We start from the raw sequence: 13,740 nt of genomic DNA, 5'->3' as shown, positions 1-13,740 counted from the left end.
CCACAACCACACTACTGGGAATCCAGGTGCTCAACCTACACAGCTCACAGTAACTTATCCCAGGAAAACCCAACCCTCACTTCTGTGGTCTCCTATACTCCACTGGGGACCCATGACAGGACAGGAAGGACACAATAGGTTTGGAGTTAAGGACCAGGATTTCTTCCATTATCCTTCATGCCTCCAGCGAGAGGCAGTCCAGAAAGTGGAGAGCTGTCTTGGCCCGAAACTAAGGCGAAGAACAGCAGCACATGTCATGCCCACAGTGTCTCAGCAACTTCCATAAACCTGGATTCCCAGCATGGAAGCAAAGAGGTCAGTCAGTTGTAAAACAGACAATGATAAGACCCTTGGATGTCACAAGGTTGGATAAATGGTGCTGGAAGTCACCTGCACTAGAAGAAACACAGTCAACAGCTCCTCACCCACAGTCCAGCCCTTCTCCACTCCTCCAGTATCTGCATATCAGATGACAGATATCTGTACGTCAGAATGCAACTTTACCTTTTGCTTTTTATCAGTGTCCCACTCTGCTGGCTCTCATATCTGGAAGCTGTTCCTACACCAGTCCTGACAGACTGCTCTGCAAACCCTGCTGGCTCGGCCTTGCGGCTCTGCCTGTCGACAAGTGGCCTTTGGCTTGAGAAGCTCCGCTTCGCTAGCTCCCTCTTCTCTCCCAAGCTCCCACTCCCGAGGCCGCCCTCCAGCTGGCCTTCACTTTCTGAAACTCCATCTCGCCTCTCCCGCCGCTCGCTGAAGTCACTGCTTTCAGATGCTGTCTCCCACTCCTCATTGGCATGGTCTGATGAGTTCTGGTAGGACAGCTCAGGAGACCGTCTGCCTGAGATGCTGCTCTTCTCTGCAGTGGTCAGCTTGGGTCTTCCAGGCCACTGGCTGGGCAGCAGGTTGGGGCTTCCTTCATCAGGGTTCCACTGGCCGACCGATTCCCTCTCTTGCCTGAGGCGCCTGAATCGCGGGGGCTTGTCTTGGCGGGGGGGACGCCGCCTCCTGAATGGCCTGTTCTCTATGTTCTCCTGATCAGCTGAGTAATCCTCCTGGAAAAAGTGCCTTTTGTCATCCAGATGACTCTCATCAAAAACCCGGCCGGAGAAGGAATCCACATGTTTATAAGAATCCTGAATGTAGTCCCTGTCAGACTGCTGCCTGCTCCCAAAAGTGTCTGATGGAGAGGCGTGGCTGTACTCCTGCCACCCTGCTCCCGCACTCCTGCTTTGCCACTGGCTGGGCTCCTTACCCATGAAACTCCTTCGCCCATAGCCAGAGTTGCTCAGTCTTGGCGGCAGTGATCTCCCAAAAGCTCTTGGAGCCCTCATCTTAGGATCCAGACTACTGTGGTCATCTGAATAGATTTTGTTGGACCTCCAAGACTCTTTGAAGTCTCCCTTTTTCAAATCACTGTCCTCCCTGTCCAGCACAGAGCCTTCATTGCTGTTTTCTGAGCCCCTCTGCCGGCGACGCTTGGGGAGCTCCTCGTATTCTGACCCTTCACTGTGTGTCTCGCTTGCAATCCGGCGCCTTGGCTTGCCTCTAGGGAAGTCCTCTGGCTGGTTGAACTCCCGAAGCCCTCGCCCTCGGCTGCTCCGCTGGTTGTTATAGACTCCCCGGCTGCCCACAACAGTGCCTCGGCCTCGGAAAGTGAACTCTCTGAAGCCTCTCCCTCGCCCACGCCCTTGGCCTCTCCCACCAAAGGCTTGTTCCTCATCAATGAAGATCCAGTTGTTTCTTTTTGTGGGAGGGAGATCACCAGACTCTCTGGATAATTTGTTCTCCCAGGTTCTTTCTGGCTTCTCTTCCTCCTCTTCTTCCTCCTCTTCCTCCTGGGACTTCTCAGCCTCTCGGGCAAGGTTGGTTTGGGAAGAACCTTTGTCATCCAGCAGGTAACGTGTGGAGTTCAGTAAGGCTGCAGAATCATCTGACTCATTTTCTACTTTCTGAACTGCTGCCTTCTCCTTCAGTGGGCGTGAGGTGTCCTCTCCCTCCAGCTTAACCTTCTCCATCTCCTTCTCTTTCTCTTCCACCTTGAGGGCTTTCAGGACTGGTTTTTTAATTGGGCCTGATCGTCGCGTTCTCCCCATTTGCTCCTGGTGCTGACCACTGGTGTTCCGGTTCTCAGGAGCCCACTCTGTTGTCTCTTCAGTGGGCTGTTTGGTATTAGCTCCTTCTTTCTTCCACGGGTCAGCACTGAATGACTGCTCATCCCTGGGCACTTCCTCAGCAACTTCTGCTGCAGTCTCTGCAGGTTTCTGATGGTGGCTGATATCCCAGCCATTATATTCAGGCTTCTTCTCTGCTTGGATAAAATCAGGTTCTAGGGGCGAACACCTCAAGTTTGCATGGCGGTTGCCAGCAGGACAGGTTTCCTGCACAGTCTCCTGATGCTGAAACAAGAGATCTTGGCCTATCCGTTGAGAAGACAGACAGCTGTCAAAGTCTGCCTGGGCCTTCTTGTCAAAAGCATTCAAGTACTCCTCCCCTCTCTCCTCAAAGAGATCTCGCTGGGTGCTCAGACTCTCTGGCCTTCCAGGAGAAGCAGAGTAACTGTCATTCCTGAGAAGGAAACAAACAACAAACAAAAGAAGGTCAGCTAATGCAGAGCACAGCACATCTCCAAAGGCCCAGGCTGGGCACAAGAGGTGGAAACAAATAAATAAATCAGGGTTTGTTCCAAATCATGAGGCAATGAGCCTATAAATACCTGAACGCTGGGCAGATGCTGTGGCCCCAGGCTGTACTGCCTGGTTTGTCAAATCAATGGATGATAAAGAAAGCAGTTCCTATGATGGGCAGCAAACTTAAGAAATAAAGGGAGATTCAGCCTCCAACATATGTGGAGATCTGAAAACAAGGAATTGGTTTCAGAAAGTCCCAATGAATTAGGAGACAAACTAGCAAGTATCAGAATTTTTGACTCATTGTTTTCTGTACCTACCCACGTAGGTGACAAGTGCGCCTCTCCTACTGAACAGGCTCCAAGCTGGTCAGCCTTGACTGGCATCAGATAGAAAAACTCTGAATAGCTCAGTCTCTAAGCATCTCCACGACACAAACACTCAACAGTGTAAGAGTGCTACCAGATCAGTACCTTGGTCTGTTCAGAGATATCTCGTGGGTCAACTCTACATCTGCTTTTCAGCAGGAGATGATTTATGGCAGCACCTCCCACCACAGCATGCATGAGGACAGGGGAGTTCTGCACTCACCTGGCATGCAGCCCCTCCATGGTCATGTTGTCAGCCTGTTTCTGATGTGACAGGGAGTACCCTTTGCTTTGCAGAGATGTGTAGCTCTCCTGGCCCCACACTGGCACAGGGTCCAAGGGAGCAGTTTTCCTTTCTGCCTGCCCTGCCTGACAGTTCTGATCTTCAGACCGACAGCTGCTCCCACCAATGGTGTCCTGCTGAATCATGGGCTTCATAATTCCTGGTCACGACAGAGTTCATACCATTAACACTAGGATCTCATAGCCAAGAAGAATCAACAACCCACAGCTAGTTTGACTGCCCTTCCTTCCAGGGCAGCAGGTGACTGCAGCCATGGAAACCTTTCTGGTAGAGGGGAGCCTGTGCTTAGGAAATACAGAGCTGGGAAGTACACCTAGAGTGATACAGAAGGTAGCACAACTTTCAGAGCCCAGTCTGCACAGAACACAACACACCATCACTGGCTTGGAAGTAAGCATGTGTGTGAAAGCAAACCACAAATGCAAGGGAATGATTTATATGTCCTGATGTTTATATTCACATCTCTGAAGACCAGTAACAAGGAAGGAAGGTGCTAGGAGCACACAGCTCAGGAACTACAGGATTTCTCCATCGCATTTCTTGAAGGGGGTCTATTAAGATTTCACATGATTACAGTAACTCCCAAACTGATCCTTCTCCTCCAAGGGGCGAGATCTGCTTTTACACCCACTAAGGCTCCAAAGCTGCTAGGGAAGATCTCCCACTGCAGTGCAGGGGATGATGGACAGGCAGGTGTCCTCCCTCCCAACCTCCTCTGTTCCCTCACCAGCTCTCATTGCAACCAACTCTTTCTCATCCCTACAGAAGGTCAATCACAGCCAGCCAGGGCGCAAAGTCTGGACAGAGGTAAGATGAAGCACAGCAACTTTCCAGACATGGACCAACTCAACAGCCATGATAAAGGGAAACGCTGAAAACACCTTACCTGAAGGGTGAAGGGCTGAAGGGTAGAAATCTACAGGGGTGCGACTCTGGGCCATGCGAGGGTCCATATAAGAGGGCATCATCATCCAGCGAGGATCAAAGCCAAGCATCTGGGGGTGCGGCGGGTAGAACGTCCGTTGGGGATGGGAATGGGATGGGGGAGGATAGACTTGCTGCTGCTGCCAGTGCTGCATCTTGTACAGCTGCTCCTGCAGGGAAGAAGGATGGGCCATTTGACATGAATGGTCACGGTGCCAGGAATCACACTTGCAAACTGGCTAGCCAAAGGAAAACACATTCCATGTGTTAGAGGCTCAAAAGCAGATCAGATGGGAGGGTAGAGCAGATAAGGGCAATTCACTACCAGCTGGGAACGTGGCAATTGTCGTTATTCTCTAAACACCCAAACCAGCCCGAATATGTTGCAGCCAGAAGTGCAGCCAGAATCTCACTCCACTATGGGCCCCACTACATGGCCAAATGCAAGGGATCAGCTTCAAGACTGGAGTTTGCATTTTCTCAATGCTTCTATGAGACACAGGGCAGCTTTCTGTCAAACAATTTCTTAATTGGAACCAAATACTTTAGAAGATGTTGCTGTTTGGAGGAAATGCAATTATAAGTTATTTAGTGTGCATATATATTAGTTCTACTCATGTTAGCTGAACAGATTAAATAAGAACAACCTAAACTCAATTAAGACAGCTATTAATATTTTATAGTATTTCCTGTACATCCTCCAGAGATGGGCTGACACCTTCAGGTTGTGTCCCATCTCCCACATGGCCAGTTCACCTTCCTTTAGCTGAGGACTGTCATGATGCTGATCTGATTTGACATTTAACTTCTGCTGAAGTTCCAAGAAGAACTTATATTTGAAGGGAGCTTTGTGTACCGAAGAAAGCTTTCAAAGGTAAACAGCTCCAATTAGCATGAAATACATCTATATACCTGTCAAACTTTCCACCATCTTTTCTTACTAAGCTTACAGTGTCTGTAACTGCTTACTGTAACTGTTTATAAAAAAAAACAATCCCCTACTGCAGAGCAAGAGAGACACCCTGAAATCTGAACCTGACACATCATTATGGCAAAAGAGAAACTCAGATAAATGCAAAGATTATATCCAAGTTATCTAGTGCTTCAGTACCTTGGAGAAAATATTTCATGAATGATACCAACGCTGGTTTTTTTATTTTGTTCTTTTCATGGAACCATTGCTACCAAAGCAGCAACACAAGCCAGCCAAAATACAAACTGCTTCATATATACTAACAACACAGAGGATAAGAGAAAATAAAATGAAAATTTCATGTTCTTCCAGTAGCAATGACCTGCAGTGTTATTAGCAAGACAGCAAAGACATCCAATTATTTTTGGTTTAAGAGCATCTCTTTTAAAGAGTAACATTAGCAGCGTTTGCTGCTGTACATTTGAATCATGAAAACATCAACTGCCCACTAACAAGCACAGGGGAACATCCATAAAAAAGCAATTACTGAGCTTCCAAGCAAAAGCCAAATGTGAGCTCTTCACTAAGGTTTGCAGCAGCGTTGATTGTATCACATTTCACGTGGTTATTCTATGAAGAATGGCAATTAACTTTGCATTATCTCAAGCGTGGATATTCTGCCCCTTGCTTTGACTCTGCTGTCCTAAGGAGGCTCACTGCATCTGGAAGAAGAGCTGAACAGGATGTATGGCACATACAACACTGTAAGGCCGGGCAAGACGCAAGACATAAAGCAGTTCAGGCTGGTCTCTGAGAGCCCCAGAAGACATTTTTCAATGAAACAAAAACGAAGCCATTAAGACCAAACATATTTATGGTGCAAAGAAAATACTGAAAGAACCTCACAGAAAAAGAGTTGGGTAGGTAGAAGATGAGAGCAGATGTGGAGTACCACCTCTCTGCAAAGGCAGGAGGTGGAACGAGAAGCGTGCCACTTCACAGCCCTCATGTTCAGCCCAGGACCAGTCCAACCACCTGCCAACCTAAGCACAATTTGCCCCTGGCAACCAAACAGCTGCCCATACCTAAAAGGGTAAGGGCACAGCAAGTGCAAAGTGAATGGAAGCAGCTGATCCCCAAAGGTTTTCCTTTCCCTTGTATATTCAGCTGCCTGCCACTGCAGCAGTGCTGAAGAACAGCGGCTCTCATCATGTGCCAGGAAAGAAGAACAGATGCTCACCAGGTTCACTGCCAGCCAAAGGCATTAAAGACTTTGCTGGATCAGGCCTACAGCAAGTACCAAGGTAGCCACTGCTGCTCTTTTAACTTTGGACACAGGAAGGGGCACATCCCCAGCTTCTCCTGCATGTACACATTTGCAAACCAGAGCTCTGCTACAAACCACATAGTCCTAAGATTTCACATTGTCAGGAGACACCCAAACAACCATGCAAGACAAGTCAACATTTCTGACAGCAGTGTCTACTTTTCTCCCAGGCAAGTGACAAACATGACCTGCCCACACCTCTCCCCGCCACAGAAAGCCCTAACCACAATAGCTCCAGCATCACAGGGTGCACGTAAAATTCATGTAATCTATAGAGAGCCCTTTTACCCACGTCAGTCAGGATACATCTGTGATCTAAAGTACTGCCAAACAAACACAATGGTTTTGTGGGGGTCCAAACTAAGAGGGGTGGGAGTGTCACACCTATTACCTGCTGCTGTTGCTGCTGCTGCCTCTGGAATCGTGGGGGAAGAGATTTCTGGTATTTGTTGAATTCCTGTGCTGGGGAGGGAACTTCTCTGAGCTCCTCCTCACTGCTGCTTTGGGCTGCTGCTGCTGGAGCTGGAGTCTCCTCTTCCAGGTAGCCAACAGAGACATCCTGTGTGTGAAACTCAGGGGTTGCTGCAGAGAAGAAAATAAGCCTTGATAAGCCCTGCTCATGACAGGATTTGTGCGTGCACCACCACACCACAACATACATGTGTGGCCATGTCCTGACTGCATTAGGTGGTTGAACTTTATAACAATCATATATAGCATGTTACACACAATCTCCCTGATTTGCCTTGACAGCTCTAGAGGGCTTTTTCCATCTTGTTTTAGTGATAAATTCCAAGATCAGCCTTCTGCTTAAGCACTGGGGGAAGAAGTCCATTTACCCTGTTACTCCTTAAACCTGCCAGCACTTACTGATAACTGATTTTCCAATCCGTGGCCCATGAGCATTTTCTTAGTATCAACATCCAATCATGAGAAGATCAAGAGGCCCATTTCAACAAGGTCTCTGCTAGCACAGCTGAGTGAGCATAAAGGCAACCAAAGAAGTTTGCACTTGTTTTAATAGGTTGGGTTTTTTTCTTTTTTAATGAACCTTCATCACCAATGCAAAATACTCTGCAGAGTACGTGAAGCAGCTGATCTCTCAAGTGCACCTGAAGTACCCTCTAAACACTCCCTCCCAGGAACTACCCCACACTTCAGGTAAGAGACTGGCACAATGCCAAAAAAGCAGTTTTTACAAGGTGAGGCAAGCAAGGTTTCTTTACCTCTACGGAAAGCATGACCATTCTCTTGCACAGCATTTTTCTCTGTGCTTGGGGGTCGCAGGTCTTCATTCTCAGTGTGTTTCTGGGTCTCCCCACTCTTCTGAGCCAGCTTGCATTTCTGATCAAGTTGTTTCAGCTTTGCAGCACAGGCTGCCAGACGCTCCTCCCTGGCTCGCCGCTCCTCCTCCTCCCGTCGCCTCCTGGCTCTCTCGACAGCCTCTGAGATCTCAGAGTGCACAAACTTCTGTCTCAGTGGCACCTTTTCTTCTTTATCCTCGAGGGACTGCTGTCTGAGGATACTTCCTAGTGTGGGCTTCTGCCAAAGGAAAAACATTCCTCAATAAGCATGGCCCAAAAATCTCCAGTATCTTGAGCTTTGCATCCCACGCTGAGAAAAATCCCCTCCTGACTCCCTGCCCTATATCCTCATGCACACAAGTCTCCCTTTTGGTGGGAAGTTATTGCTATCTGGTTCAGTATCTCCATTTTCTCACTGTCTGACAACCCAACTGCTCTGGACCAGCTTCAATTTCTTTTCTCTAGTGGGAGTGCTATGCAGATGGATTTCTGTCCAGCTGCATATAAACAAAGAATTGAGAAATTCATCAGCATCCTGCTTTCAATAAAATGTCAAACTGGCCTCTTAAGGACAGCGATGCATCACATCCAGCACCGCAAGTCCACTTGCATGAGTTCAACCTACCTGGTATTCAGATGCAGAGCTCCAGCCATTCAGCTTCCTCGACGGCTGCTGTGAATCCTGCACTTTCCGGACTGACCGGGACAAGCCAACTGAGTCGCCCCAATTCTTTCCTTCCTCCAAGGTGTGTTTGACATCTGCACTGTCTGCAGAGCTCAGGGACAACTGTCGTTGCCTTCTGGGATCCCAGCTGTTCCTGTCATATAAACAGCTTTGCTATTACATTTGCTACTTGCCTCAAAAAGCACTTGCAGTCCTATCAAGTGGCAAAGGCAACTGACTGTAACAGAAAGGAAAGATCAAAAAAAACAAAAAAACCACCAGAACAAGTACTGCACTTTTCCTCCTATGGTACATAAGGATTCAAACCACTATTGTGCAGCAGGAAAAAGGTGAGACACAGAAAGGAGACTAGAAAAAAAAAAGCTTGGCATCCTGGCACTCGCCTTCAAGACGTAAGCGCACCCTTGAAGCTCACTCAAACAATGGCCAGTAGAATCAACAAAATCATAGTATGAATCAGGGGGATCAAGCCTCAACATTTAGAACAAGTTTTAAGAAGATCCTGGTATTGTTTACTTTTACTGAAACAACTGTAGGTGCAAATACAGCCACTTCTTACCACTTCTGTCGTCCATCTTTAAGAGTTTCTTCCTCTTCCTCATCTTCACTAAACTTTAGTTTCTCAGAGTAATCCACTTCATCATGAATGCCTATGAAGGCAGGATTGAAGAAGGGATATATGAGAGGAAAGAAACAGGTCCCTTGCCCTCATAAAGCTTATGCCCTCTCAGGCACTAAACCAGAGAACGCACAGGCTTGGCATAAACTACTTGGAAAGCCAAATGCCCACCACAGATACTGGAAATGATGTGAGTAGTGTGGACCCACACTGCTGAACAGCTGGGCTGGTCCCAGAAGAGGAGCAGCAAGCAGTCTGGGAATGGGGGCTGCAAATGAGGAGACAGCCACTCCTGCGCTATCCTGCTGCAGGATAGCACAGACTGCTATCCTGCTGTTTGGTGTTTTCAGCTTTTAGGAGTCTTCAGATCCGGTTCCTTGTGTACAGTGTGATGGAAGGATCAGAAGGATCCATTGTGTCATCATTTACACCAACAGCAATTTCACAACTACGCAGACCACTCTTTGCTTCCCCTTCTTCCTTCCGTGGCAGTGAAACAGAGCCACCAGAATATCCTGGTTATTTCATGCTTCAGGGAGGAGTAACTATTTTGCTTCACCTCCTAAGCTGTTGTCTGAAGCTAGAGGATGGAAGCACTTTACCTGCCCATCCATCATCCGCATCAGTGTCTAGTTCATCCAGCCCCTTTAGGTTCTCTGCATTGATAATGGTGGGCCGAGGTGCTCTCTCTATTTGCTGCCGAACTGGACGTGTTGGGCGAGACAGGCTGAGCCTGTTCTCTTTTCTACAGGGAAATGCAAAGAAATAGTTAGAAACAGTAAAGAAAAGAACGTAGAGCTGAGTTTGTAACAGTGAACCAGTCCTTTTCTACCATACACTTATATACAACGGCTCCAAGTTTCTCTCCCTGTCCAGTGAAGCTTCTTTCCCTTGTCTACCTGGTACCCACTTCCTAGGGCTTACAGACCAGAGCTGCAACCCTTCCAGTCCAGGATCACATACAACTACTTCTCACATCCACCTGCTCTTCAGACGCACAGTCCTTAGAGTTCTTCAACATTTCAGATACTGCTGTAGGCAGAGCAAAGCACTGCTTCTTTGGGTAAAAATCAGGTTCCCTCTGTGGCTGCCTGCAGCTTCACCCACGCAACTAGGGATCCTTGGCCCAAATTCTTGCATAGTTTAAGGTTCATGTCATGCCCAAACCTGCCTCTCAAGTGGGACAGTCACGGCAGCCTTACCCATCCTGGTCATTCATCTGGTATTGTCTGAAAGGTACCCGGGGCTCAAGGCGAAGCTGAGGAAGGGGGAAAGACCCTCGGTCCAGCGATGCAGGGGTCTCAGATGGCTGTTGTGGACACATCTGGAACAAGGCAAAGCAGAATAGTGTTTTTCTCTCCTTGCCACAGGAAGGCTTACCCAGATTAGGTTACAACATGAGCACGGTAGCTGCATCCGCACAAAGGAAAAACAAAAATTTCACATCTGGCTGCCTAACAGGCCACATGCTAATGGTTATCCTCTCCAGCTCGAGGGAAAGCAGCAACTTTTCCTTGGGCTGAGCAAAGGCTGTGCTACACTATTCAAGCATGAAAGGGTAAATGCACAACAGGGGAAACTAAAAATAGACCAAGAGAAGGATCCCTGAGCAAGCCCTGGATACCAAAAGAGGGTCCAGAAAACAGATATCTCAGCTGACTTCGACCCACACACACGTTATAAGTGGTAAGGACATTACACAGCTGTGGGGAAAGGGCAACTTACAAAAGCAGGTAGCATGTCATGGTACGTAGGTGGTTGGTAGACATTTCCCATGAACTGCGAAGCCCCTTTGCGGACAGGCTGAGCTGGGCGGAGAGACGGCTCCTTCGGATCGCTGGCACTCACTGAGGAGGGGGCTCCGTCTCCAGTGCTAGAGGTCTTGCTGCCCAGCTCAGCAGGGGAGGCGGTCAGAGATGTGGCAGAGGTTATGTTCCTCCCACCGCCCTCCCTCCAACTGGTGACATCTGGAAAGGAGGTAATAATTATGTTAACATTTGTAACTGCAGACAGTCACTCTGCCAGGAAGACTTGAAACTCAAATACTCTGGTCAAGCCCTAATTACACCAAGCATGTAGAAAAACATCAGGGACCAAGGAAAATTTCCAAATGCGCTTATTTTCCTAAGAGACTAGCAGCACCAGCCGTTACTAAGTAATTGCTGCACCAGTGGTGCCCTTATTTGTCAATAAGCCTAAATTCCAACCAACTCTGCTCCCCATCTCCACAGCCCTTACCCTGCAGAATTAAGGCCAATTAGATCATGCACAAACACTCAAAGGGAAGCCACATCACACCACCCAATCATTTCACTTGTGACTCCCCTAGCCCAGGGGGAAGGGGCCTGCTTTGCAACATCCCACAGCAATTTTTATTAAACAATGTAGTAGGTAACAGTCCATACTTGGCTGTCTGGACCACAGAACTCAGCCAGTGAACATCAGCACTACACGTAAATCCATGGTCATTTGCTAAGCAGCTTGACACGTGTGAGCTCATAAAAAGATAAAAGGAAATGTAAGGATGGAATATCTGATACAACTGTGAACTGGCATGCCCCTGCCCAAAACACAGTCTATGGGGTTATGAGCTGGGGTAAGGCACAAAGACACAATCATTCACTTACTCTGGGGGCGGAGGCTTGGTCCTGGCCCATACGACGGATCTAAGGCGCCCTTTTCTTTGCCAACCTTGTCCTGCTCGCCAGCTGCTTTCAGCGTCGGAAATTCCTCGGGAGAGAAGGATAACAGTCGGCTTGAGGCCCTTGAACCTGTCAGACAAATAAGTGTGGGACTTAGAGAAGATCTTTCCACTCTTTCAATTCCCTTAAGAGATCAGCCTGGAAATGTGTTTCCTGAGAATCTGGGCCTCCAGCATATTTAAACCCAAATTACTACTGTACCAGCACCTCAGCTCACACCAAAAACACTCTCAGACACTGTCACCAACACGACAACACATGTCCTCACCCAGTACTCCCACACTCTTAACTTGGGATCTTCATTTAAATTGTCACGTTCAGCAAAGCCAGAGTGAACTCTCCCAGCTTCCAATTATTTTTGTAAAGTACAAAATTCACACTGAAGCAGAGACACAAATTCTGCAAGATTGCTTATAGATGATACCCTGTTATCAAGTATTCAACATTTCTATTCAGACTCTTTCTGCTCAGATCTCACTCTACTGGGGAAGTCTATTGTTAAGATTTCTGGCAATATACTCAGTGAAAGACCACAGATAAGGACCAAGTGCCATATGCTATACCCCACTCTCCTCCCTGCTGCAGCATTTTTAAGATGCAGATCACTGGCCAGATCAGGCCAGGTTCATTTCTAGTCATTGACAAACTGTCTTGCCGAGTCAACAGCCACCCTAAAATGACAGTTTTCTGTCCATTCTGAAGATCTGCCAGCGACTGGAAGAAAGCAAAACACAGCAAATCTCAAATTTGTTGGCAAGATAACACTGACTAAAAAGAAATTGTCAGCATTATGGCATTACTAAACATTAAAAAAATTGCTTTTTTGAGAACTGTTTCTTGGTGTTACTTGGCTAATACTCTTTTTAAAAAGGGCATTTCAGAATTACCATGTTATAAGTATCAGCAAGGAGTACTGACAACCTGACAAAAGAGCGTCACCTATCTTTATTCTTCCTTGCACTAAAGAGTCAAGAAGGACTGGCTTCTTTAAGTCATTTTCACTTCATGGAACTTGCACACTGCACAAGACCTCCCATCTGAAGATCTCCACGGAAGACACTGCAACTGCTGCACTTAACGTCTTCAAATATTTTGGACAGATGAGAATACACAAGAAGGACATTTCTCAAACACACCACAAAATATCTGAGATGTGCTGAGAGTTCCGATTTCTACTGCACTATTCTACTAAACTAGAATGACAATGAGAATATTAACAACACGTAAATGTCTTTCAGGGGAGAGAATTCTACCCTCCCAGGTAAGGCTGCAAAATGTAATGACTGTTAATGTGCAGGCATTAACAATTTGCACTCTAACCCTAGGCAGCACCACACTGATAAAAGTTTGGTGCATCTTTTTTTTTTTCCTCCAAATGCCCCCTATACAGAAGACACAGGCATGGAGCAGTTCATAATTAAATTATTAGACTACGTTTCTTCAGGATACAGCCTCCAAAAAAGGTTTTACAGCAGTAATACCTAAAAGAGAGCAAAGAGCAAAAGGCTTTCCTCTTTGTCAATAATATTAGAAACCGCTGTATTAGCTTAGAAGGAAAAGCAATTGTTCAATGCCACTGGAGAAGAGGTGCAAGAATGGGATGGCCTAAGAAGTCCTTTCAGCCAGATTTCTGATGCTTCTGTGACTCAATTACCTTCTAATTAAGCTGCTCTTAGCCACATATGCAACTCTTTTCTTGGGTTGAGAACTCTATACTGATAAGTGTGACCTAGAATGAGTTTTCAAAAAAATCTTTAAGAACATTGTTAGACAATCAGATTTCAAAATGACTGTACAGGAGGTCCACACAGCAACAGTCTCAAAAAAAGTACCAATTAACCAAACAAGACACCATCTTTGCACTGGCCACCAACCTCAGGCAAGCACACGTCTCTAACATTTAGCCTTTGAGAAGCACCCTCTCATTAAGGGAGTCATTTAATTTAGGATGAGCTTGTCCCCTC

At 47.0% G+C, this 13,740-nt stretch overlaps 1 protein-coding gene across 9 annotated transcripts in view; it reads right to left on the bottom strand.

Moving 5' to 3' along the window:
* PRRC2B (proline rich coiled-coil 2B) overlaps positions 1-13,740 on the bottom strand; it is a 52,524-nt gene that overhangs the window by 19,627 nt on the left and 19,157 nt on the right. For all 9 annotated transcript variants that reach the window (XR_012654122.1, XR_012654123.1, XR_012654124.1 and 6 more), the window contains exons 6-16: positions 11,702-11,845; positions 10,800-11,041; positions 10,277-10,398; positions 9,677-9,819; positions 9,015-9,105; positions 8,396-8,588; positions 7,693-8,008; positions 6,858-7,048; positions 4,189-4,396; positions 3,222-3,441; positions 505-2,568 (exon numbers count right to left, since the gene is read on the bottom strand). Coding sequence is in view for 6 of the 9 variants with exons in the window: in XM_075055529.1 (XP_074911630.1) it covers positions 505-2,568; positions 3,222-3,441; positions 4,189-4,396; positions 6,858-7,048; positions 7,693-8,008; positions 8,396-8,588; positions 9,015-9,105; positions 9,677-9,819; positions 10,277-10,398; positions 10,800-11,041; positions 11,702-11,845 (3,934 nt within the window). In the remaining 3 variants the exon portion in view is untranslated. The remainder of the gene's footprint in view (positions 1-504; positions 2,569-3,221; positions 3,442-4,188; positions 4,397-6,857; positions 7,049-7,692; positions 8,009-8,395; positions 8,589-9,014; positions 9,106-9,676; positions 9,820-10,276; positions 10,399-10,799; positions 11,042-11,701; positions 11,846-13,740) is intronic.

Source organism: Buteo buteo, chromosome 23, assembly GCF_964188355.1.
Source record: "Buteo buteo chromosome 23, bButBut1.hap1.1, whole genome shotgun sequence".
Lineage (NCBI taxonomy): Eukaryota > Metazoa > Chordata > Aves > Accipitriformes > Accipitridae > Buteo > Buteo buteo.
The sequence above is the reverse complement of the archived record's forward strand: the minus strand, read 5'-3'. Positions and strand labels throughout refer to the sequence as shown.